Source organism: Mus musculus, chromosome 12 (genome assembly GCF_000001635.26).
Source record: "Mus musculus strain C57BL/6J chromosome 12, GRCm38.p6 C57BL/6J".
In the NCBI taxonomy this organism is placed as follows: Eukaryota; Metazoa; Chordata; class Mammalia; order Rodentia; family Muridae; genus Mus; species Mus musculus.
The window spans coordinates 108686028-108712039 of NC_000078.6; the positions used below are offsets into that span (position 1 = coordinate 108686028).

The 26012-nt window shown below is 50.8% G+C and overlaps 2 protein-coding genes and 2 long non-coding RNA genes across 15 annotated transcripts in view; 2 read left to right on the plus strand and 2 right to left on the minus strand.

Moving 5' to 3' along the window:
- The window catches only part of Evl (Ena-vasodilator stimulated phosphoprotein), a 133836-nt gene extending 131347 nt beyond the window's left edge, over positions 1-2489 (plus strand). For all 8 annotated transcript variants that reach the window (XM_006515470.2, XM_030246555.1, NM_001163394.1 and 5 more), the window contains 3 exons: positions 23-89; positions 381-438; positions 2002-2489. In XM_006515470.2, the coding sequence (XP_006515533.1) occupies positions 23-89; positions 381-438; positions 2002-2039 (163 nt within the window). In that variant the 3' untranslated portion in view covers positions 2040-2489. The remainder of the gene's footprint in view (positions 1-22; positions 90-380; positions 439-2001) is intronic.
- Positions 765-16279, minus strand: Degs2 (delta(4)-desaturase, sphingolipid 2). 2 transcript variants are annotated; one of them, NM_001171002.1, is made up of 3 exons: positions 16134-16279; positions 5867-6609; positions 765-3060 (listed from the first exon to the last, which is right to left on the minus strand). In NM_001171002.1, exons 1-3 carry the CDS (start codon positions 16213-16215, stop codon positions 3025-3027), a joined length of 861 nt encoding a protein of 286 aa, NP_001164473.1. In that variant the 5' UTR covers positions 16216-16279; the 3' UTR covers positions 765-3024. The 2 variants fall into 2 exon arrangements, with proteins under 2 accessions (NP_001164473.1, NP_081575.2); NM_027299.5 differs by lacking the exon at positions 765-3060 and adding an exon at positions 4195-4583.
- On the plus strand, positions 6606-11388 carry Gm33467. Of its 3 annotated transcripts, XR_003950260.1 has the most exons (4): positions 6606-7258; positions 9654-9853; positions 10051-10191; positions 10304-11388. It is a non-coding gene; the product is annotated as a predicted gene, 33467 (long non-coding RNA). The 3 variants fall into 3 exon arrangements; XR_381912.3 differs by having other exon boundaries at positions 6606-9853; positions 10013-10191; XR_381911.3 differs by having other exon boundaries at positions 6606-9853.
- Positions 16280-17496: 1217 nt separating the features above from the next.
- On the minus strand, positions 17497-24972 carry Gm40572. 2 transcript variants are annotated; one of them, XR_872978.2, is made up of 4 exons: positions 24787-24972; positions 24095-24174; positions 22034-22097; positions 17497-18018 (listed from the first exon to the last, which is right to left on the minus strand). It is a non-coding gene; the product is annotated as a predicted gene, 40572 (long non-coding RNA). The 2 variants fall into 2 exon arrangements; XR_872977.2 differs by lacking the exons at positions 17497-18018; positions 22034-22097 and adding an exon at positions 23420-23603.
- Between the last annotated feature and the right edge of the window lie 1040 nt (positions 24973-26012).

The window sequence follows — 26012 nt, forward strand, 5'->3', positions numbered from 1 at the left end:
GGCAACCACCTTCCCATTCCAGGGTGAAGCCTGCTGGGAGTGTGAATGACGTGGGCCTGGATGCCTTAGATTTGGACCGGATGAAACAGGTGAGAGCCGGGGGACTGGGGGTGGGGGGGGCCAGTCAGCAGGCTGAGGACTAGCTCTATCCAGTGGGTCTCATACTTGACTGCCACAAAGGCAGGAACCTAGCCAGAAGAGGAAAAAGGAGAGTCTGAGTTCCCTGCAGCCTGCTTCTGGAACCCCTCCCTGTGGGCAGCCATCATAAACTGAGGGGTGGTGAGGGCAGGGTTTGCCCAGGGCCAGGCTGAGGGAAAGAGCCCTGCAGCATACCCCTGGAGCCAGCGTCTGTCCCTTCACTGTGAGGCTCTGCCCAGCAGGAGATCCTGGAGGAGGTGGTTCGGGAGCTGCACAAGGTGAAGGAGGAGATCATTGATGGTGAGTGGACCTCAGCCAGGGTGCGCTCACTGCCCTCCCAGCACCCCACTCGCCCCAGTGAGCAGCCCTGGAAACAGGTGCAGAAAAACAAAGTGCTTTACCAAGACTGCATTTCTCGCTGGGTGTGGCTTCTGTGTCTGAGACCTCCCTCTCCTCAGCATCCTCTCAGATCACGTGTGCAGGAGAGGGTGGGTGTGGAAACACCCCCTAGTTTCTGTCCTTTCCTGTTCACATCTGTTGCCTGCCCAGCCCTGCCAATGCTGCCTCAGGAGGGCGATGAGCTTCCTTACAGCCTGCATGATCCTGTGTATGAGCAGACATGGTGTTCTCTCCTTCCCAGAAGAGCTCTGGGAAACTAAAAACTGAGACTGTGACCCTTGTGTCGCACCTGACCCCACCAGGGCCTTTGAGGGATGACTTGGGCTGGAACAGAGCAGCAAATCATAGCCTGCGTCTGCACCTATGCCTGCTGCCCACGTGCTGCCTCGCTTCTCACTGGTTCCCAGGCCAGCAGCAGTGATTGTCCTAGAAAGGCCTATGAAGCCAGAGGGGCAGCTAATGACAGACTCCCATGGGGAAGATGTACTGTGAGGACCTGGTGGCCAGTCTCTATAGCAGCTACAACCCTTGGCCACAGAGGGCGCAAGTCCTGTCTGTCCAGTCCTACTGGAATACAGGTCTGAGCGTTCATGAATGCAGGGAAGGAAGCAGCACAGCTAAAGAATAGTTGGCTGCCAGGCACTTCCAGCTTCCGGGTGGGGCAGGGCAGGGCGGGTTTGGGAGGGGCTCCCTTTCTGGCACTTGGGAAAATAGCTGAGTAGGAAACACTGAGTGCAACAGGCCATCTTCAAGACAGCTAGCTACCTGGGAAGAGACAGGGAGTGGTAAGACATGATGAGTACTGTCCCTCTGCAGGGAGGCAGGGGCACAGAAGTCACTGCTCTCCTGTCACTGCTTCAGTCACTGCCTGCCATCACCGTGTAGGTCCATGCTCTGAGCCCCTGGAAAGTATGTGAGGGTCCTGAACCTGCAGAGATCCCATTACTTAACGGTGACCCTGCTCCAGCCATGTCTGTCCACTGGGAGGATACCAGAGGCCTGTGAAAGAGGGAGGGAGAGTGTGGGGAGCTAAGCAATGGGGTGCAGAATGAGGGGGCCGGAAGAAGAAAGGAGGCATTTGGGAGGACTTAACAGATGTTCAGGTGTCCAGAACAGAACCTGTCCTAGAGGAGAAAGGCCAGGCCATGGTACTAGCATAGTCCATAACAGCTCTGCAGCCAGAGACTCCCGCTCTATCACATACACCTCTGAGTGGATGTCAGAATCAGGGAAACTCTGGGTCCCTCCTACAAGCAGCCCAACCCAGCTCTGGGGTGAGGCATAGTTTTTGGCTTTTTCACGTTCCTGTCTTTAGTGGGTAGAAGCCCATGAGGGCTAGGTTTCCTCCCCAAAGGTCTGTATCAGAGCTGCCATGCTGCTGGGCCTCTAGCCCATGTGTGCCCATGGCAGCCTGAGCAGGGTCCTTCCTTCTACACTGAGCCCGCTCTCCTGTCCTGCCCTTAGCCATCAGGCAGGAGCTAAGTGGGATCAGCACCACGTAAGATGGCACCAGTCCTGGAGGATTGCGAGGAGCCGTGCTGGCCCCAGCGAGCATCGAGCCTGCAGAAGCTGGGATGTACTTAAGTCTCAACCTGTGATACAATCTTAAAATGAGGAAACAAACTTCAACTCCTGGATTTTTTAGTGTATCTGACACAGAACACCGGGTCTATTCTTTTTTTTGTATTTTATATTTGCTTATTTAAGTGTACGTTCCTTTGGTTTATAGAGAACACCCCCAAATCACCTGCTTTATTAGATGGCTTCCAAGTTTTCTCCTAGGTGACACTGTTGGTGCCTCAGCTGACAGGGAGCAGCTGGGTGCAGTGTGGCCTTTCCATGCCACAGAGCTGTCAGAATGCAGCACAGCTCCAGCAGCCACGGTGTTGCAGTCTGTCTGTCCACGCAGTGCGCGTTGTGTCCACACAATAATAAACTGTTCACTGTCCAAACTCAGGCTCTGGCTCACTCTCACGCGCCGGCTCTTGGCTGCCCTGGTGGAAATGTGCAGGCCAGAGCATGCGAGGATAACAGGAGAAAGAGGGGGCCTCAGAAAGCAGCTGGGCTCCATCAAAACAGCCCCAGGAGGGTAGACAGGTTACCAGGCACCTCCTACTGGTAGAGCTGAGCCCCAGGTCCTGCACACAGCCCCAGTGTTTCAGGTGGGTGGGCTGTGAGGACTCCATGTTCATTGTGTCAGGTGTCAGAAGTGGTCCTGAGGCTCAGTGAGGCCACAGGAGGCTTCCACCACCCAGACTCCCTGATTCCTGTGACACTGCCAGAAACAATCCATGGCCACCCAGGGAGGGTCCCAGCACTTAATCTCCATTGTGGCTACAGGGAGCCTCTGGCTCTTGATGTCAAGGGTCATGTCAATATGGCCAGGAGAGTAGCCATGGGGACCTTGTGAACTCCAATGGCCACCAGGACCTTAGAACAGGGTGCCTGCTCAGTGCTGGGGCTGGGTAGGAGAGGCTGGGGTGAGGTCTACAGCACATCTCTTCTCACTGGGTTCCAGTCATCCTAAAGGCCAGGAATGTGAGAGAAAAAAAACGGAGCAGCTTTAGGAGGCCTGGCCAAGGCAGCACACCCCACATTCCTGAGAGGAACATTGCTATAGCCCTCACAGCATCTGTCAAAATGCCCTCAGCACAGCTCGTTCACGGCACCTTCGGAAGTACAGTTAAGCCCCATACCAGCCTCCGACGTGAGAGGGCGTCTCAACACAGCCTATGACACTATCTACAGAAGAGGGCTGGCTGGCCTGGCTGAAGTGACGCACATCCAGGAGATTAGGGTGGCAGCTGGCCTCACTGGCATTCCCCTCCGTCCCTGGATTAGCCTGTGTGCACAGGGCGGGGCTACCTGCCCTGGCTCAAAGTCCTATCTCAGGAGTCCTTAGACCAGGTCTTCTAAGTCATCTCAGTCACTATTCAGGGCCACCTGTTCCTAGAACCACAGAGGCCACTCCTAAGCATGAGGCAATGGCTGTGGCACACCCTCCCTCCCTGGCCTCCTTTGTGGTGGTGTCCTTGGTCAAGCCTGCCACCTCAAGCTTAGGCTATAGTGGGAGCGGTAAGGCTGGACCCACTCTTGTGTCTCTCTACCAAGGCATCCTCTTCCAGCACGCTGCTGCTACCTGTTTTGGACATCAGGACCAACCATGGTCCAGCCTAAGGCTGGTCTAGTCACTAAGGCTGCCTCTTTAACCACAGATAAGCCATCACATCAGTATTTGTGCCCCATCCCTGACTCACACACAAGCCCAGCCAGCCATCTGACTTGGGAGCCAGTTCCATGTAGGATGGGGTGAGATGAACCCCATGCCGTCAACGTGACCTGGCCCTGTTCAGATATATGGACTCAATGCTGCCAGCCTGACCCTAGCCGAGCCTAGGGTTCCACAAGTCAGAGGGCCTAAAGTGGAACTGTTTCGTGGCATGGAGGGAGGGCCCTTCAGCAGCCCATACATAGATGTTCCTCCACATTGGTGGATGCCTCGGGCCTTCTAGAGCCTAAGGGAGTGACTTGGGCATGGGGCTTGCTAAAAGGAGCTACACAGGTGCTGGACTCAACCTATTTGGATTCAGGCTTCATTCTCTGGGAGCCCAGGTTCAGGCCAAGACTCCATCCTGCCCAAAAGAAGGAAAACACATAGACTATAAAGGCATATTAGATTTAATTTCGGGCATAGAGGAAGGCAGCTCCGTGGGACTGCCTGCTCCGTAACCTGGTCAGTCATAGCTAAGACCCAGAAAGTTCAGGTAAGCCTGGTTACTCTGTATCTATCTACTTGCTGGGCACAACAGACCCAGAAGCAGCTTAGACTGCAGAAGCTGATGCAGGCACACGGGCAGGAGGCGTATGGCTGCTCGATCTGGACTACTGGTCGGCAGGGCTCACAGGTGGTCCTTCGCCAGCTTACACTTGCGCTTAACCCTGGAGTAGGGTCCCATAGAGTCCTCAAATACGAAGTCCCAGAGCACTTTCACCCAGGAGTGGTGCTGCGGCAGGTGGTCATAATATTCAGGTGCAATCTTCCGCACCTGTGGAAAGGGGTTGGGGTCAAGACTGCACCTTGACTGGTTAGTGAGTAAACACACACACTCATACACGTAATCAGGGTGTGTCTTCTATGAGCCTGCAGAGTTCTGAGACCAACGCCCTGCCGGCCTTGGGTCCTACCCTCATCCCTCACTCCAACATCCTGTGCTCTGCCAGCCTCCGAGCCTCACCACCGTTCACTGTTTCCTGAGCAATCACACTTCCCCCAGGGAGTGCTGCAGCCACAGCACCTATATAACCAAACTCCCGCAGTGCTGGAGAGATTGTCTTCCTGCCTTCCTAGGGAAGCCATCACTGTGTCTAGTGGGCCCAGCAGACAGCCTTCTCTCCTGTGGAGAGCAAGTGCTCTGTGAAAGGCTCCTGTCAGAGGCGGCCTCAGTCGAGACTCAGGCTTGGCTCCTGAGATGTACTGTCCCCTCCTCTTAACCTCTGCCCTCATTTCAAATGTATATTTGAGTGTGACTGTTGTGGAGGGGTCAGACAGCTTCGTAGTTGCATGAACACATCACCGGGACAACCAAAGGCATCCAGCCCATCAATGTACACATACTAGACACATTCACACACACACATGCACACACGCACATGCACACACACACACATACACACACACACACACACACACACACGGCACCCAAGGAGGGCATACACAAACATACTCAGAACAGGAGCCCCCTCCCCCACTGCTGCCCCTTGCACACCTACCTAACATTCAAAACCTCCAGTCCCTCTATTTCAGCCTCAACACCCCTCCTCCACCTCAGTCTCCCTTCCCTTCTTATTAGCTTCCCCTCCCTGTCACTACAGCCAGAACCCATAGGATGCAAGGACAAGATCCACACCTGTGCTGCCTGGCCAGCTCCAAGCGGGGCACAGTATGCCTCTACTGTCCCAAGGCTGTGATAAGAAATTAGCACCCACAGGCAGGAGGTAAGAAGCAGGGTACTTCTCACAGTGTCCACTGATACAGAAAAGGAAGCTGAAAATGGGGCAAGCACTTGACCAGGAACACACCAGAGCCCATCAGCCAGGTTCCAGCAGTATACTAACCTAAGCTGCTAACCTGCACTCGCTTAGGAAACTCTGCCCTCTATGGATCTGCCTCCTCCATCTCCAGTCACTGGCTTACGTGGTATAGCTTTTCCAAAAGTGTATAACCATCCCCTTACAAGCACACAAAAGAAAGGCAGCCAGGGAATAGCCAGAGCCCTTCCCATCACTCCCCACTCCTCCCATGCCAGCTCAGCCTGGGTTGAGCACTTACCAGTGGCAGGTAGTAACCGGGGATACTGGGGAAGTCGTGGTGTTCCATGTGGTAACCCACATTGAAGGTGATCCAATTGAGGGGTCCATAGTAGGAGTAAGTCTCGTGGCCCTTCAGGAACATATAATGCTCAGCCACAAAGTGACCAGAGATAGGGTGCAGGCCCAGACCCAGGAGGCTGCTGCCTAGAAGGTAGACTATGGGCTTGATCCCCCAGAGGGCAAAGATGGTGACATCAAATGCTAGCTGCACCAGGGCGTTGAGGATCTCCATACGTGTCACTACCTTGGGGTTCACACAGAGAGGCCTTAGTGAATAGAAGAAAGGCTGAAGCACCAGCCAGAGCAGCTTGCGGGCCGGCGTGCAGAAGAACCAGCCCTCGAAGTTCGTAGGAATATCCACATCCAGCCCGTCTCCACCCAGGTAACGATGGTGGTCCACATGGTACTTTTTGAAGGATGTAGCGTAAGGTAGGCCAATGGGCAGATTAGCAAAGATGGCAAACCAGCGGTTTCGGGAGACACAACTTGTGCCAAAGGCAGTATTGTGCGAGATGTCATGGATGGCCAGTGTCAGCGAGTGGTTGATGCAGCCACCAAAGGCATAGGCCCAAAATAGCAGCCATCGCCAAGAGAGTCCCCGTACTAACCAGCAGGCCAGCACCTGAACCAGTACCATTCCCGACACAGTCCACTTGATGTGAGGGTCTGGCCGCATCAGGGCCTTGATGGCTGGGTACTTGGCTACAAGGAAGACAAGGGTGATGAGTGATTCAGCATTTATTGAACCCTCATTCTCCTGTCAACTCCCATCTTCAGCCCCCAGAAGTCCCTGAAAGTATACAGCAGCACAGCCCATACCCTCATGGGTCTTGGAGAGGCATGCAGTCGCTCTAGTTTGTGTCTGGGAAGAGTTGCAGCCTGGACTGTGGAGTGCAAAGACCCTGCCTCTGACCACCTTCCAGACGAGGCTAGGGAGACTTCCCAGGTCGGGGGAATTTGCCACTAGCTGAAATAAAGTACAGGTGCTACCACAGGTCACATGAAAACCAAAGGAGCCACAGAGACAGGAGGCTCATGGCCCCCAGTGTTCCTGCAAACACACCTAAGTCGTGTGGGACTAGGAACTTGGACATGGCCAGAGAGGGGTGATGTGGTCACCCCCAAACTTCTCAGGCACTTGGGTTGGACAGGCATGGCTTGGGAGAGAGCCCCTAAATGAATAAGCACTGCAGAGAAGCTAAGAAACGTCAGCTGTCCACACAGCAGTGAGTATCCATCCTTGTATAGTTTGTGCCTTTTTGTATTTTGTATTCTAGAAAAGGAGCAAACGGCGCATGCGGAAGTTAGCCAAGCCTGGGAAGGACCAAAAAGGGGGAAAAAAATTAGAACGGTAACAAGTTTAGATTTTTGGTACCTGAAGACTAAGGGTGGGGCAAGATGAAACCACTGGGACTGTCCTACAGGAGGGCCAATCAGCTGCATCCATGAACAGAGGGCCATCCCAAACCCAGAATGATGGATCGATACATTCCAAGATAGATAGACCAGATGGAGCCAGGTCTGCTCTGTCCTCTGGCTCCCTGGACAAGAACAGGCATCCCACTGCCCTGCAGATGGAAGGTCAGCCAGGCAGGAACAGCACTGATGCGCAATGCACCGATACGCAGCAGCTCCCACACCCTGTGAGCAGTCAGTGGCCTCGACTTGCCCTGCCCAGGAATGGCCTGTGGAGAGTATCTCCCAGGACCATAGCAAGGACTATGGTGTTCACAGGAACTGGCAGGGCCATGTGAACTGCAATGATGGCTGTATAACATGTGACTGTCACTAATGCCTCCGGCCTGCACTCCTACAAGGGACAGGGGAGCAGTCCAGCTGCCTAGTGTACACAATGCCTTGGACTAATCCCCAGCTCTGAGGAGCAGAGTGTGCTGACACACACCTGTAATCCCAGCATGTGGGGGTGGGGGTGGAAGGATCAGAAGTCTGAGATATTTCTTGGTTACATAGTGAGTTTGAGGCAGCCTGAGCTGCATAAGATTGTGTGTGTGTGTGTGTGTGTGTGTGTGTGTGTGTGTGTGTGTGAATAAATAAGCAAGCAAATAGAAGAGATAGATAGATAGATAGATAGATAGATAGATAGATAGATAGATAGATAGATAGATAAACAGATAAACTGTATATATTTTTATCACAAGAAAAATAGAAAATAGTCTGGCCAGGCAGTGGCGGCACACTCCTTTAAACCAGCACTTGGGAGGCAGACGCAGGATCACTGAGTTCGAGGCCAGCCTGGTCTACAGAGTGAGTTTCAGGACAGCCAGGGCTACACAGGGAAACCCTTTCTCCAAAAACAAAACAAGCTTGCAGAAACCTCTTATCTCCCAAACACTTCATCTGAGCAATGGGCGGGATCCTAAGACAAAGCCCTATTAGCTGCCTAAGAGATTTCAGGGCCAAGCAGAGGCAGCTGCCAGAGTCTGCTTGGAGAGGCTCCTGATGGCACAGGGTGATGGGCATGGGCATGAACTAGCAGTTTCCTTTTGGACTTTGCCCACAGTTGCTTAATGGCCCTCAGGTATCTGAAGAGCCTAGGCTCTAGGAAACCAAGCTGCCCCCAAGCTGACTACATTGCCTGTTTTCATATGGCACCAGTCATGAGCAGAACAGTACTTCCCCCTAAGGTCCTCATGTGCTGACCCCACAGCCTGTGGCCACCTTAGGTGAAAGGTCAAGAAAAAGAGACGTATGCATCATTAAAGTCATCACAAGATCCCCCAGGCATGCAAGAGCAAAACTGGGGGCCACTGGGTCAAATGGAGCATGAGGGGTGAGGCCACCTGTCTTGGGACACAGAGGAAGTCCCGTGAAGAAGGTGGGTGACTCCAGAAGCCAGAGACCAGGGGATCTGCTCCTCCATGGGGCTTTCAGGATTGCTGCTCTGTTGATGAGGGTTTCAGCCCAGTAAGGCGGGGCCAGGACAATAAAGTCCAGGGCAAACATTACTGTGAAGTGACAGACACCCACAACTGATGACTCCATTCTCAGCCTCCTCCTCCTCCTCCCAGCCTTGGGACAGAGGCCAGCCAAACTCAACCTGGCCTCTGAGGGCCCTGCTGCTCCTCAATCCTGGTAGGATGGACAAGCCAGCAGGGTACCACTGGGCACACGGGATGGACCACACTCTGTGAGCCACACTCCGGCCTTCACTCTGGGGACTGATGTACCTGCTGCTACTTGGGGAATTGGTTTGGGGAACAGATGAAGGTCCAGGATCAGGACACCACCACGGAGTGCCTCAGTATTGCAGGAAAAGGGACGCTGCTCATGGGGGACACAGGACCATGGGGGAAGGCAGCAGAGGACATCTGCAGGAAGTCTCTGTCCCCACCAGGAAAATCACATGCAAAGTGTCTGAGTCTGTGCACGCCAGCAGCTTCCGGGTCCCCTATAGTGGCCTCTGTGTACCTGCCTCACGCCCTCAGCCTCCCTCAGGTGGCAGCCAGCCTCTTCCCTCCTGCCCAGGAACCCACTACCTCTAGCTAAAGGCTTCCATAAGGTAGCTTCCCTTGCTTCCCCTCGGAAGGGAGCCAAGCATTGGCACAAGAGGGCAGATCTAGCCACACCTGTGTCAAGTGAGCAGCCTCAGTGAGCCCAGGCACTGGCTTAGATACAGGCCAGCACATGTGGCACACATTTAAGGACACAGCCTAGTGGCAGTGACTTAGCTGGAGGTGTTCAGACCAAGGGGTGCTTGCTTAATGACTTTGTTCTCCTCTGCCCAGACCACTGCAAGAAGTCCTGTGCACTTCCTCCTATCCCAAAGACTCGACTGTGCCCTTGAGTCCTAGCTGGCCCTTCTTAGCCTCAAGTCCTCCACCGGGCCTGCCATAGAGGAGACATGTACCACATGGAAGGAAGACTGTATATCCCCTCCTCAGCCTACCCTCATTCCTCAAGCTGCTTCTTGCACCCCACATTACTGGTAAGCCCTTTGCCCAACGGGCATCCCACTTAAGTCTTCTCTTAGTGGGCATGGGCAGTATCCAGCCTCTAGCCTGGATACCCTGTGCATGCCTCAAGAGTTCTGGCCTCTGCTAGACAATCTGAAGCCCAGCCGAACAGCCATCTATGTACTCTGCAGCCAAGCATCGTCAGACTCAAGCTGGCACCTCTCTTTAGGCTGCTCCCTCATGCTCCACTTCTGATGTGTCTGCGCTGACAGCCCCAAGAGCTAGGAACACATGCAGGCAGCGTCTTCCTTGAGGGTGTGTGGCCACTAGATCCCAGGAGGCCTGGCTGCCCCAGATTTGCCACCTACAGGTTAGTGCTTTTGTTCTTCAGGACCCACCGCCTAAGGTGGGGACCATACCCACAAGACACGCTTAACCTGTACCTCTGAGGAGCCTCAGGGTTTGTTTTTTTTTTTTTCCAGAAAACTTTGTCATCAGGGACATTGTCAAGAGCTGGACAAGAAACCACCAGAGAGGGACTGCCAGCTGCAGGCCACTCTGCCACTCACCCCTTCTTGTCACATGGAGATGGAGATCCCTCCCTCTCTTTGGGCTGCTGTATCGTCCCTCCAGTGAGGCCGCTCATCACTTCTATCTGGAACCCCATGCTCACCCCTCCCAACCTCCCATGAACCCCGTCTGGGATAGGTTCTCCTACTTCTTTCCCAGGAAGGCTAATTAATGCATAGGATTAGTCTGGCTACAGGACAGCAAGTTTGCCTCCTGTGTCACAGGAGCCTCCAGCAGTCAGGCCTGTCTGGCTCCCTCTACCGAACTGCCTAGTGATAAAGGTGCCACCCAGCATCTGTAGGCCAAAGTGCTCAAATGAGCGCCATCCCACCAGCCCTTCCCCGCCACAGCTGAGGGTGGGACTTCAGACCAGCCTGTCCTCATCCAGGCACCCAAAGCCTTCCTAGACGGCTTCCTCTCAGCTCCGCAACAGACTGTGAGAGTGTCTCCCACTGTTTTGATCTTTCCCAACCCAATTCTGAGCCACAGACAAGCCTAGCTCTGCCCCAGCATATGGGAGGCCCTTGGGAGATTCGGCACAGCACAAACAAACCAGTGGTCCAAAGAGCCTCCTGAGTCTCTTGGCTGCCTTGCCTCCTCACCCGCCATTGTTAGACTTGCTTAAGCTTTATCCTGGTGGTGGATACAGATCCGGGTCTCTGAGGATCTCCAGCTGATGAGACGGGGATGGGTCCATCTTAGACTTAGGAACTCATAAGGGGCACATAGTGTGTCCTGGCTAAGTCGTTGTGAGAGGGCCAAATGGTGTGCTGGACACTTCAACTGAAACTTACGCACTGAAGATGTCAGGATAGAGGGGGTGGGAATGGCCTCAGGCCCTAAAAAGTGTTTGGGGTGATGGAAGTATTCTCAAAACTGGGTCATGATGAAGAGCATTGGAGTGTGTCCTTAAAAGCAAGGATATGCATGACATGTTAGTATACCACCATAAGACTGTTAAAAACAAAAGAGGGAACATGACATTAAGACAAACTCAGTGCAGTGTCCCGGAATTCGTGCCATGCTAACAAGGTTTGACAGAACTCAGGCAGCCCAAACTTACATCCCCACATGTTGGGTTAGGAAGTAGGGCCTCTGCTGATTAAGATGGAGCCCCTGTGATGAAATCAGTGCCCTTAGACAGTAGACTAGAGTGCTCCCTCAGACAGTATATCAGAGTGCTCCCTCAGACAGTGGTTCAGTGTTCTCCCTCAGACAGTAGATCAGAGTGTTTCCTCAGACAGTAGACCAGAGTGCTCCCTCAGACAGTAGACCAGAGTGCTCCCTCTGACAATAGACCAGAGTGCTCCCTCAGACAATAGATTAGAGTGCTCCCTCAGATAGTATATCAGAGTGCTCCCTCAGACAGTGGTTCAGTGTTATCTCTCAGACAGTAGACCAGAGTGCTCCCTCAGACAGTAGACCAGAATGCTCCCTCAGACAGTAGACCAGAGTGCTCCCTCAGACAGTATATCAGAGTGCTTCCTCAGACAGTGGTTCAGTGTTCTCTCTCAGACAGTAGACCAGAGTGCTCTCTCAGACAGTAGACCAGAGTGCTCCCTCAGACATTATATCAGAGTGCTCCCTCAGACAGTACACCAGAGTGCTCCCTCAGACAGTACACCAGAGTGCTCCCTCAGACAATAGACCAGAGTGCTTCCTCAGTAGGTTAGAGTGCTCCCTCACACAATAGACCAGAGTTCTCCCTCAGACAGTGGTTCAGAGTTCTTCCTCAGACAGTAGACCAGAATGCTCCCTCGCCTTTCAGCTGCGTAAGAACATGATAACAACAAGGAAGCAACCCTAGCCAGAGCACATATCTGGCACCCCGGCTGATCCTGATGGCCTTCCGCTAGGGGTGGCAAAGGTGATTGGAGGGTCTATTGCTTCTGGTTTCTCTCAATCCCCAGAGCTACTGAGCACCAGACACAATTGAGCTCTCCCCAGCACTGAGCGAGGACATCAGGTACAGAATTCCAACTGGGGACAAAGGCTGAGGGTGTGGCTTCCTAAAGAAGAGCAGGGGAGGGGAAGGTGACAGGGAAGGCAGGGTTGGTGAATAGGGCACCTGGGCACAGAAACCAGAGTGACGATCTTCCCAAGGTCTACCGCAGGGATGTACCCAGGAATGTGGAAACGAGCCACAATGGAAATGGTTACCGAAATCAGCAAATGCCACAACTCAGGGCTTTTAGTTCTTTCCAGAGAGCCAGTGATTTCACATTTACCATATGCCAGTATGCACACGTGTGAATGTGTACGTGTGCATTTGTGTACGTACTTATGCGTGTGTCGACAGTTTTATCCGTGGAAAGAACATCGACGCTAAGACTGAAGAATATTCACAGAGTCAGTTAATGAAGAGGTAAAAAGAAAAAAAATCTAGCTGGGCGTGGGAGGGTCATGGGGCAGGCCTAGCAGGTGCCAGCTCCTGGTTTCCATCCCTAGAGCCATAAAAATAAATAATCAGCTCAGCCCAGAACAATGCGTACAAAGGCCAGGAAGCTGCCTGGGCCTCCCAGATTGGGGAGAAGGCAAGCGCAGAGGAGAGTTTAGAGGGTCAGTGGCTGGGTACCCCTGATAGACCAGAGCCAAGGTTAGATCCCAGCAATGGAGGGTATAGCAGGGATCAAAGAGCCTCCTGAACTGCTGGAGGCCTGTACCCTATATCCCCATTTTCCCATTCCTGCATAGCACAGCACTGCACACCTGACCACAAAGCCCTGGGACACAAAACACCAGACTTCCAGGGAGTCCATAGGAGTAGAGGCAGCCACAGAGCTGGGCCTGGCAGAGGAGGCCACAGGCTCAACCAGACCCCTGCAGATCCCAGCAAGAGGCAGGCTTCCTGCCAGCCACCCTGGAATCTGTGTGTGTGGGGGTGGCTAGGCGACCAGAACCTCGCCTTCCCCTGGCTTACTCCCTCTCTACCCTAGACTCTCCGGCAGCATTTGGGTTTTCTGATCTTCCCAAAGGCCATTGCCACAGAGAGAAGTTGTAGCCTGGCTTTTCCTAAGCAAACAATCCAATAACTGACTTTTATTTCCTGGTTTCCCGTGTGTGTGTGTGTGTGTGTGTGTGTGTGTGTGTGTGTGTGTGTGTGTGTGTATGTGTGTGTGTGTGTGTTTGTACCTTGCTTTTATGGTTTTTTTTTTTTAAGCAAACAAAATTACAAAGCTATTTATCTTCAAAGAAACAAACCCGAGTTTGTGTTCCTGGGCCTGGCCTGGTGTGTAATGGCTCAACTTCCTGGCCGCCCTGGCTCAGAAGGCATGTTCTTAGATGCCGCCATGGGATCGTATTTTCTTAGGACACTGTGCCAGGAGAGCATGTCCTCGCCCTTGGAGACAACAGGAGGTGGACTTCGGTCTTATCACAGAACACCGGGGCCAACTCTTAGCCTTGACTTCCTGGGAGATTCTGTAACTGGCCCCTGTCAGGTTGCAGCAGAGTTGGATGTAGCCATCAGTGGGCCGTCACCCATCCAGACCTGCGCAAGCCAGGCCTCAGAGACCTCTGGGCTGTACAACACAGGGCAAATGGCGTCTCCTCAGCAAAGGGAAAGAACAGTTCCCTGGGGCTAGATTTCGCTCGGGCTGGGGAAATAAGGGGCCGTATGACATCTGTCCCCATCCTCTGTGAGTCTACCCCTGTGGAGGAGGCTACAGTAACAGGTACAGGAGGCTAAAAGTAACAGTTCCTGTGAACGTTTGTGGCGATCCTGGCCAGAGTGTTTCACACATCACCTCCCAAGTCTGAACAGCAACTTTGTAAGGAAGTTTCTCTGATGGCCTATGGCCTTTCCCAACTTCCTCTTGTCGGCATGATTCATCCCTGGCTATAGGAACAGCCTTTCTGCCAGCCACAGAATTTCTGCTGCAGAGACCAGAGCTTGGGCGGTGGAGTTAGGGAGGCAGAATCCAGGGTGACCAACCACCCGTTTGGCTATGACCATCAGAGCAGCCAGTGGGGTGGGGTGGGGGCTTCCTGGAGGAGGAGGCAATGAGCCATGCCTGGCGAAGCAGGAAAGACCAGAGCTCAAGCAGGTGAAAGAACACACATCCAGAGTCATCAGTACTAACCAGACAGGTTATCAGGAAGCCAGAGAGAGGCCCTATAGCAGGGGCATGAACGGAGCTCCCTAGAGATGATAGCCCTCTTACTGTGCCTGGACCAGAGCGTCCCCCTCACTTCCCTACAGCTCCAGCCCTGCCACTGTTCCCCCATCAATCTTCTAGGAAGGCTGGATGTGTTCTAAGGCTCATGGTTTTGTGGTTAGAAAGAGAGATTTGGGGCTGGGGTGTGGTCCCCTGGCAGAATGCTGCTTAGCGCATGCGAAGCCCCGGGTTGATTCTTCATAGATGCTGGGGGTGGGGGTGGGCGCCTTTAATACCCCAAGTGGGAAGGCAGAGGCAGAAGGATCCAGATATCAAGGTCATCTATAGGAAGTCTGAAGCCAAACGGAACTAGAGAGTTTTGGCTCTGCGGTGCACATCTTTAGGAGGCAGAGAACAACAGAGGACCACAAATTTGAAGTCCACTTGTGCAGCTAGGAGTCAGGAACCTTTCATGTATCCTAGAGTCCCAGATACCTTACCCGCTCCCATCCCTCAGGAAGCCTACCTCATCCTCTTAGCAATGTACCAGGCAATGTAGAATGTGACCACATTTGGCAGGTCCCTCCCTCCCCCCCCCCACCTCTGTGTGTGTGTGTGTGTGTGTGTGTGTGTGTGTGTGTGTGTGTGTGTGTGTGCGCGCGCACCCGCACATGCAGACACACACAGGTGTGGTCTTTCTGGATCCCATGAGCACGTGTCCCTGTCCCTGTCCACAGGTCTTCCCTACCTAATGCCAGGTGCCCAGAGAATTCAGAAAGGGAAACTGGAGAGACAGGGGAGAAGCTGAGGAGGCCCCTGCTCCAGCCTCAGCACCCTCAGGCACCTGCTCTCCTCCTGTGGCACAGGAAGGGGAACCAAGGTCCCTTCTGCTGTGCCTGGTAAGTTCACAAGAGTAGGGAGGATGCCTAACCCAGACATGTGGGAGACAACCACAAGAACAAACCCACAGAACAGTTTCTAGGTCCTGAGCCCTCAATTGCAGCTGCAGCAGCAGCTCAGGCACAAACTGAATTTGAAAGATGTAAAAGTCACAGGGAAGCTTGCACAGTTTAGGGGCCGGTCAGGAAGATGTCAAAAAAGTGAAAGCTCCAAGAACAGACCTATCAGTTCAAGACCTGGCCAACGACAACCTGGAGACCAGGAGACCAGCCCGGATGCCGCTGGCAACTAAAACTGAAGGTGGCCGTTGAATAAATGCGAGTTAAACTTACTCGAATTAAACCCACAGGAAACAGCATTGCTGATCTGATGAAATACAAGCGTTTACAGATGCTCCAGCGCCAAAGGGATGGCTGGAGAGAAGGGAGTGTAGCGTCCTCCAGCGCGCAGCGGGGTATCCGCATGACAGTGCCCACCCTGGGACCTCGGAGAGATCCACCGCAGGAAAGCTACTATCCTCCGGTGGGATCTTCGGGGTCTCCCGCGTCCCCAAGGAAAAAGGCATATCCTGCTTCCTGAGCAGGGTCTGCACACAGCAGGCGCATACTAGCTGCAGGCGAAGAACCCGCGGGGCGCGCTGGCCCACCACCACACCACCCCTGACCCCCGTGCGCACTGTCCCCCGCCCATATCCTATTCACCCCATTGTGGCTACTGTGTCCCAGCTAGATTCGCGCGCGCTCACCGAGCATCTCCTTGCGCCTCTGGGTGTGCGGCTGGTCGCTGTAGACCCACTCGAAGTCGCTGCGGGCCGCGCTATTACCCATGGTGGGGACGTTGGAGCCCTAGCGAGCTCTCCGCTGCGCAGTGTTCACCTGTCACAGCATACCTAGGTGTCGCGGGCGGGGACCTAGGGACCCGGGCGGGGCCGGGGGCAAGGGGCGGAGTTGAGGCTAAGTCTCCTCGTGGGCGGACCTAGGGGCGGGTCGCGGTGGTCCCCTGGAACCCAAGTGGCCTGGGTTGGGAGATGCGGTCACTCCTGCACCCTGGCAGTCCTGCAGGGGCCGCCAGTAATCTTGGATTCCTGGCGGTGTGGCAAAGCCCCAGGCAACTTGTAGGCGGTGCGCTCCGGTGCACACCTGTCTCCGCGCCAGGGTTGCCTTATCGTGGAGCGCAGTTCACGCTGGGACTCATGGGTGTCTGGGTCTTCTGATTTGGGCGTTCGGGTCCCCACAGGGGAGTAAGTGGGAATGTTGGGGGAGAAGAAGCTGGGAAGAGGGCTATCTGGAGCTTGGGACAGGCAGGCCCCAGCAACGTCTTCCCAGCGTGTCCAGGCAGAGTGACATAAAGACACAACAAAAATGCAGAAGAGTCAAACACGAGGGCTGGAGGTATAGACATGATTCAGGGTGATCTGTGCCATGGCGCAGATTGGTCTTGGAGCAGCTTCTGCACTGGATCTTGTAGGACAAGTAGCTCAATAGCCAGAGAAAGGGGAGGAGATTGATGGTTAGGGGATCCGCAGGTGCAAGGCTTAAGAAGTAAGGCGCCTCGGGCATCCTTTTTTTTTTTTTCTTAATTGGATATTTTATTTATTATTTATTTACATTTCAAATGCTATCCCCTTTCCCCATCCCCCCCAGAAACCCCCTATTCCATGCCCCCTCCTCCTGCTTTTATGAGGGTGTGCCCCCACCTACCCACCCACTTCTGTCTCCCTGCCCTCTCATTCCCCTACACTGGGGCATCGAGCTTCTTAGGGCCAAGGGCCTCTTCTCCCACTGATGCCTGACAAGTCCATCCTCTGCTACATATACAGAGCCCTCCATGTATACTCCTTGGTTGGTGGTTTAGACCCTGGGAGCTCTGGTTGGTTGATATTGTTGTTCTTCCTATGGGATTGCAAACCCCTTCAGCTCCTTCAGTCCTTTCTCTAACTCCCCCATTGGGGACCCCGTGATTAGTCCAATGGTTGGCTTCGAGCAACTGCCTCTGTATATGGCAGGCTCTGGCAGAGCCTCTCAGGAAACAGCTCTATCAGGCTCCTGTCAGCAAGCTCTTGTTGGCATCCACAGTAGTGTCTGGGTTTAGTGACTGTATATGGGATGGATCCTCGGGTGGGGCAGTCTCTGGATGGCCTTTCCTTCAGTCTCTGCTCCACACTTTGTCTCTGTATTTGCTCCAGTGTGTATTTTGTTACCTTCTAAGACATACCGAAGCACCCACACTTTGGTCTCCCTTTGTCTTGAGCTTCATGTGGTCTGTGAATTGTATCTTGGGTATTCTGAGCTTTCAGCAGGAGAGGGCTTGGTCTGTGACAGCAGAGCTCTTACCTGCTCTCCCCCTGCTTCTGCTCTTCCAGAGCCTTAGAGCCTGGCCTCTCTATGACCCTGCCTAGCACAGGGGACAAGACCAAGGGCAGACATGGGACAGACAGAGTCTTCATCTTCCGGAAGTCTAGAAGCATGGGTCACTCTCAACCCCAGGTAGAGCTGGGGGAGAGGACTTAGACAGCCAGCGGTGTCTGGAGCACGGCGGGCACTTCGGATGACTCCACAGTTCAACAGGGCAGACACTCAGTCACACTGTCCTCACTGCAGCATATGGGAGCCAGGGCCAGAGGCCCATTACTGCCACATCAAAAACAAACAAACAAACAAACAAACAAAAAACAAAACAAAACCAAGCAAATGAACAAACAAACTCTCAGCCGCCATCCCACCAGTTGCCAAATGAGAGATCTGAGGCCAGATGAGAAAGCCACATCTCAGGCAGGCAGGAATGGAGACAAGCAGACCTGTAACTGGACCGAGCCCCTAACCTCTGTTCTGGAGAGCTGCCAGGGTCAACGTACTGCCTTACATTGATCACCCATCTTGATGCCTCTATCTAGGTTCCTGTTCTGCCCTCCAGGCACCACCTGCCTCCTGGTCGGGCCCAGGTCAGGGGTTAGAAAACATAAGCTTTGCATGAGACACCTCCTGCCCAGAGAAAAGCAACCAGGTGGTGTCCTCAATTCATAGAGGAGAAAACTTTTGAGGCCAAAGATGACTGAGGTATCCAGACATGGTGCAACATTCCTGTAACCCCTGGGCTCAGGAGGCTGAGTCAGAATTGCAAGGGTGAGGCCAGCATGGGCTCCAGGGTGAGACTCTGTCAAAGGAGAAAGAGAGTTTGGGGTGTTTTGCAGATATACGTGTGTATCTCTGGTGTCTCCAAGAGGCACGTCTTAGCACACATGGAGCAATGATCCTGTGAGATTTTAAAGGAGCTAAAGCATTGTGTGGCCAAGCACCATGGTAACACATGCATCTCACAGTCTGAAGTGATGCTGGTATGAGCTGATAGGTAAATGCACGCTATATAATCATGTGCCGTGAGTCACAGTGGCTGACGGGAATGCCAAGCTGAGCGGTTCTGTGATATGTGTGGTTCACATTGTCATTTTCCAGGGTGTTCCTTGTGTTACTAGCAATAAATCACTGAGGCTGTCATCAGTGCACCCCAGGGGTAGACACCTTGCCAAACATCACTAGTGATGTTTTAAACAAAATCTCAATCGTTTGATTTTACCAATAAAGACTCAGGAGCCAGATGCTGGGGTGAAAGATTGGTAGCTCAGAGGGGCAGAGAAAGCGCCCAGCTGACCCTCCTCCTCAGCTAACATCCTGTTCTCCTTCTCCACACATCTCCAAAACCCCTCAGACTCAATATCCCGCCTTTCTACTTCCTGTGCATCTCTCTATCTGTCCTCCCGACTTCCTCTAACTCTGTGGATTTTCCTCTCTGTTCACACTCTGCCAACTGGTTGCTTGCCCTACCTCTTGATCTATGGTTGAATCTATTTAATCCTGTCTCTGATTAACGGCGTGTGCCAGGGCTGAGCCACACCACAAGTAGAAACAGGTTTTTTTCAGTAAACAACACAATCTTGGGGTGATCCAATAAACTGTGACATAATCCCTTTGTGTCTAAATAAGGAGGAAAGATTTTAACTCTAATACAGTGAAACTATTTACAACAATGAAGCTTTTTCTGCCAAGTTTTCCACAATGCCCAGTTTAATTGTATCTGGCAGCCTTAAGATTCATTATTTTTTAGTTCAAAGTTCTATATAATGTTCATGTCTATCTCCTATGAACCCAGAGCAGTTAGAATGTTCTGAGCAGTTTGTAGTCCAAAGCTGAGCTTTGGGTGGTATTTGTCGCCTTAGTGGCAATCCTGACTAGGTAGAACACAGCAGACAACCCAGAGGTGTCCAGTGTTTGTACAGAACGTGGCAGCAGAAAGGGCATAGGGCAGTTTGCCGAGTGGATAGTGTCACCACAATCCGGGTGGATTCATCGTTGTAGGTCCCTGCCATCGACTCAGAGACCTCACAGGTTACTGTTAGGAGGGGTAGAAAACATAAACATTCTAAATCCATATTTTATAGATCTCAGAAAGGGTTGAGGGCCACAATCTGTTAAGTATATCCAAGGCACTTGGGCTTTGTTCCCAGTTGTTTCAGACTCAAACCTGAAAACACGTCCAGGAAGCTGGGGGAAGCTTATTTTCAGGATTAGTTGGTACTCTGGGTGATTACTGGTGTCTTTGCCAGAATCCAAATGTACATAATAATCTTATAGACTTTGAGATAATATTTATACCTTAAGAAAAGCTTTAGAGAAGTCAAATGAAAACCAAGAGATTATGAGATCAGTGGCAATAGAATATTCCCTGATTTTTTGTTTTCCTCTGTCCCACACCGGGCGGGCGGTTCTTCTGATAGGAGACTGAGAATCGGATTTTCCTTTAACAAGCACATATGGGCCTAGAGGAGGAGAGCCAAGCTCCAACCCCAAAGCCAGCTTTAATTTTTGATTGAATTGGGACCACATAAAGACCGTTTGTCATTTATGTCTGTAGAGGGCAGCAGAGAAGACCTGGAGGTGGGCCTGTTTACCCTTCCTTCGTCTTGGAACATTTTCTCTTGATATGTCCTCTTCCTTCAAATGTGTCACCTGTCCAGGGGTCTCCAGGTTCCTTAGTTGGATGCTTTTATTCTCTTGGAAAGACATAAACGAAATCCTGCCCCAAGCCTAACTCTGGGGGTTCCCTTTTTTGGCAGGTTATATATTTCCTAGAGGAAAATGTGGTTGGTTTTTTTTTTTTTTTTTGGTTTTTTTTTTGTTTTGTTTTTTTGTTTTTTTGCAACAAAACAGTATTATCTTTCAATTGAAATTTTTAAAAAATTTCTTTTTGGAAACTATACCTTAGTATGTGTGGATAAGTATGCCTACATTCCTATTTCTCTTTATATATAAATAGAAGAAAAGCCTGTTTCTATTTTCAGATCACAAAGGACATTCACTTCGAATTTCAGCCTGCCTTTCTTTCACAAGCAGCTTTTAAATTTAAATCACTGCAATTCTTATTATGTGCCTGCCTCTGCCTCTCTAAGTATTGGGATTAAAGATGTGTGCTTCCCAAGTGCTGGGATTAAAGGTGGCTATGAACTCCTTATAATAGTCACATTCACAGGGTTGAATGGGTTTTGTTCAGTTCTGCATTTCCAATTTGTTTGTTTGTTTGGTTGGTTGGTTTTGTTTGGTTTTTTGAGACAGGGTTTCTCTGTGCAGCCCTGGCTGTCCTGGAACTCACTTTGTAGACCAGGCTGTCTTCGAACTCGGAAATCTGCCTGCCTCTGCCTCCCGAGTGCTGGGATTAAAGGCGTGCGCCACCACGCCCGGCTCCCCTTACTTTTTAGTAAGTGATGGGTAAACATTCAAGTTTTTCACATGTGTAATCTATCATCCTTGCTGGTTTATTCTGACCTTGTTCCTTGGCAAGTTTTAATATTCTAGTCTTAATTAAACATGATGTGATTTGTCCACTATTTTATTGTTTTCAGCCATTTTGTCTGTCTTGTCTGTAGGAGCCACATAAAACCTGATGCCTTTGCTAGGTTTTCCTAGGTTTTATCCCTCCCATTCGTACCTCCCAGGGCCAGATAGCTTTGCCATTTATCTGCTAGTTAGTGGTTTCCCATTTTGAGGACCATATGACTGCTATCCTATTGCACGTGCAGCATGAGTTGGAGAAGATAGTTAGTTGGCTTGGCTTTCCTAGTTGTTTGTCTTATAGCCAGTGCTGCACTAATTCTGTGGTCCTCCCTCAGCATTGGCCATTCCATCCCCCAGTCTATAGGCCACCATGAGTGGTTTAGGGATAGGAGTTACAGACAACTGAACTTCCCTCAGTGTGGGAAGGCACAGACCCCTTTGCTACCATGTCCTGGTCACAAAGGAATTCAAATAGGTACCAGTTCCACTGTAATACTTTCCTTCCATGGGAAGACCTGGGAAGGACTGCATAATCCACCATTGTAAGGAGCATCCTTACAACCATAGGGTGGTTAGCAATGGCTGAGTAGTACGTTCTCCATGTCTTGTAAAGTGTCCAGATTTGCTCTCAAAGGGAGAATATTTATTCGGCATATAGGGAAAGTGTTTGCAATAGAAGCCAACAGGCAAATGTTGGTGGACTCCCTTTGACTTTATGAAGAGTCCCCAGTTGCCAAGTCATAAATAAATATGATATCCATAATTAGGGAATCATCTGGTTCAATATTGGTCAAGGTTGCATGCATGGAGATAAGCTTACCTGAAGTCACAAAAGCTGCTCTTTGTTCCTGTCCCCACTGGAAACAGCTGGTATTCTAGTAACTCTGTAGAGGGTTTTCATAATAATCTGTAAGTATGGTATGTGATTTCTCCAGTGTGCAAATGTGCTATTTGGGAGCTGTATCTGAGTGTTGTCCTTAGTTGGTGGGATTAAAGGCCTGCACCACCCTGTGACTCGAGAATTTAGAAAACAACTAATTTATAAAGATCTTCCTGTCACTGCTGGGATTAAAGGCATGGCTACCACCACCCTGTTCAAATATTTTATCATAGCTCCAAATCTCTCCAACTCTTTAAGAGACTTAGAAAACAATTTGAACTGTAGTAAAACTTGGAATTTACTTAAAATATTTAAAATCTCTTAACTGTGTTTTTAATTCCAAACAACAAAAACATCCTTTTTATTTAAGAAGAAAATTCAAAAACTGATGTCCAAGATGGTGTGGCCCCCATGGCAATCTACGGTCTAACATTTTAACATTTTAACATGAAATTAAGACTTAATGAATTAAGGCTTAATTCTCATTTCATGCCAGTTAGGCAGGTGTGCCTTTGGTAAATTATCACTCAAAAGTTTTTTTTTTTTTTCATGCCTGATCAAACGAAAGGCATTTGTTAGTCATTATGAGTTAGTTTGGACCAAACAACCAAGTTGTCTGATGAACTACCCCCCTCCTTATTGAGATCTCTTCTGTTCGAATCTAATCTTTATCAAAGTTGGTGCTAGCCACAGCTTTTTTTCTCTCCCAGAAACAAAAACAAAACCCTCTTCCCAAATGTAACACAAATCCCAGTTTCCACTCTGAGGTCAAAACATCTTTAACATATACAGGAAGATTTAACTCAGCAGCTTTTTCTACTATCTAATGTCTCTCCATAACTGTTGTTCCTCTCATTAGCACTTAAACAATTTTAAGTTAATAAAGCACCACGTAGTCTATCTCTGGGGGGGTCTTTTTTATATCCTTCTGTGTTTTTAAAATTAATTTATTATTTTTTTTTACTTATTCACTTTACATCCCACTCATTGCCCCCCCCCCCAGTCACCCCTCCCACAATCCTTCCCCACCCTCTCTCCCTTTCTCCTCTGAGTGGGTGGGGCACCCCAGGGTATCCACTGACCCCGGCACTTCCAACTCTCTGGGAGACTAGACGCATCTTTTCCCACTGAGACCAGACAAGGCAGCCCAGCTAGAAGAACATATGCCACAGACAGGAAACAGCTTTAGGGATAGCCCCTGCTCCAGTTATCCAGTATCCACACGAAGACCCAAGCTGTATATCTGTTACATGTGTGCAGGGAGGCCTAGGTCCAGCCCATGTATGGTCTTTGGTTGGTGGTTCAGTCTATGAGAGCCCCGAGGGTCCAGGTTGGTTGACTGTGTTGGTCTTCCTGTGGAGTTCCTATTCCCTGAGGAGCTGCAATCCTTCCTCTTATTCTTCCAGAAGAGTCCCCAAACTCTATTCACTGTTTGACTGTGGGTATACGCCTCTGTCTGAGTCAGTTGGTGGGTGGGGCCTCTCAGAGGACTGCCATGCTAGGCTCCTGTCTGCAAGTATAACAGCGTATCGTTAATAGTGTCAGGGATTGCGGCTTGACCATGGGGTGGATCTCATTATTGGCCAGCACCTTTCTGTTTCTTAATCGTATATTTTCAAGTGTGACTAGATCTTCCTATAGCTGCTTGTTCAGAAAGAACAGGGAAGGACGAGCTTTACTCAGCAGCAAATTCTCAGACGTCCCAAACATTCTAGGTCTAGATAAAAGCTCCAAGTCTAGGCCTTGGTTAGCAGACTGAGGCAGCAAGCCTTGGAAACATCTACAACAGGAGAATAAAGATTACGTGTGTGTGTGTGTGTGTGTGTGTGTGTGTGTGTGTGTGTGTCTGTATTAGACATGTTAAGGGGCCCTGACAAGCTGGTAAGCAGAGACTCTGATGGCCAGGAAGCATGAGCGGCAGCTACAGCTACCCCAGTAAGTCCTTAGCATCTACACAAGCCTCAGCTGGGGAGAGCCTGTGACTGCTGCCTGTGTTCCCACCTGGGACCTGCTGTCATCTTCCATCTTCTGGTTCTGGTGTTGGAAGCTGTCTGAAGACTCGGTGTTGTGGGTATTATTCCCTGGATGACAGATACAAAGCCAGAAGGATTGCTAACAAACCCTCTGATTGCCAGAGCCAACAGCCTGGCTCATGACCTGGACCCACACACTGTCAGCAAAATTACTCCAACAAAAAAAGGGCAGCCTTCTAGAAGGGAGGAGAACTGTATGGAGGGCAAGAGCAAACGCAGGCTTAAAGAGCCTGACACAGAGTGCTGTGCTCAGAGACCGAGCCAGGAGGCAAGCTCAAAAGCACACAATGAGTCTCAAAAACAACAACAACAACAACAAATAAACAAATAAGTAAAAAGTTAAGGCCTCCCCAAGGTGTTTCATGCATGAACACAGAGGCCAAGGCTGAAAATGCACCTCAGTGTCATGACTTGGTCCCATTCCCATACAAAATAAATATTAAGCTGGGCAGAGGTGGCGCATGCCTTTAATCCCAGCACTTGGGAGGCAGAGACAGGTGGATTTCTGAGTTCGAGGCCAGCCTGGTTTACAGAGTGAGTTTCAGGACAGCCAGGGCTACACAGAGAAACCCTGTCTCAAAAAAACAAAAACAAACAAAACCAAAAATAAATATTAAAATTTAATCCATCAAAAAATAATATACATCAGCTAAAAAATACCTGAAAAGAACTCTGGCAGACCAGCACTCCCTGCTCTCTGACTCCTTGTCAGCCACATGCGAGGGGTCCCAGGAGCATGGGCCACACCATGGATGCCACCAGAACAGACTGAGACTGCCAAAATGAACCAAAATAAACCCTTTCTGTGGTGGCTTTCAGGTATCTGGTCACAACTACAAGAAAAGTAGCTAGGCAACGCCTCCTGGAAAGGAACTCTGGCTACTCATTAACTCAAGTGCACTTAGCCCTACAGTCTTGGAAAATCATTATTTGCCAGGTGGGTGAGGCAGCCAATGGAATCTGAGCTAAAGAAAAATTGTCCCTAAGTAATGATGATCATGACAGATACTCTCAGAGAAAGGTCATTCTCTAAGCCACATTAACGTCCAGCAGGGTGGGGGGACAGGGAAAACACAGTCCAGCAGAATTTAAGCTTCCATGTGCTGAATCCCACATCTAAACGGTTTTGATTGGTTAAATCTGGCAACACTGTCCTAAGAAAATTTTCAATGTTTGCATATGTGTGTGGTGTTTGTGTATACGCTGGGCCCAGAGACTGGTGTTTGGCTGTCTTTCTTCATTTTCTCTGCTTTATTGAGAGCACAGTCTCAGAGTTTGCCGATCGGGCTGGTCTAGCCTGCTAGCTTAATCTGGGCAGTTCCTATCTCCTCATCTCAAGTGCTGGGACTGGGGCCTGGAAGAGATGGCTTGCGGGTTAAGAGCACCGACTGCTCTTTGGAAGGTCCTGAGTTTAATTCCCAGCACCCACATGGTGGCTCACAACCATCTGTAATGAGATCTGATGCCCTTTTCTGGGGTGTCTGAAGACAGCTACAGTGTACTTACATATAATAAATAAATAAAAATCATTAAAAATAAATAAAGTGTTGGGACTGTAGGGGGTTAAGCTGGAATTCAAAAATCTATTATTATTATTATTATTATTATTACTATTACTCACTAATGTGTGTGTGTGATGGGGCAGGTAAGCACCACAGTATGCATATAGGGGTTAGAGAAAACTTTGTGGTATGGTGTGGCAGTTTGAATGACAAATGTTGCCCATAGGCACCAGAATTTGATTCCCAGTTGTTGGTGATGCTTGGAGAGATTAAGGGGCGTGGTTTTGGTGAAGGGAGTACATCACTGGGGGTGCCCTTGAGAGTTCATAGCTTCTCCCTACTTCCTGTCCACTCTTTCTGCTTGGTACCTGTGGCTGAGGATGT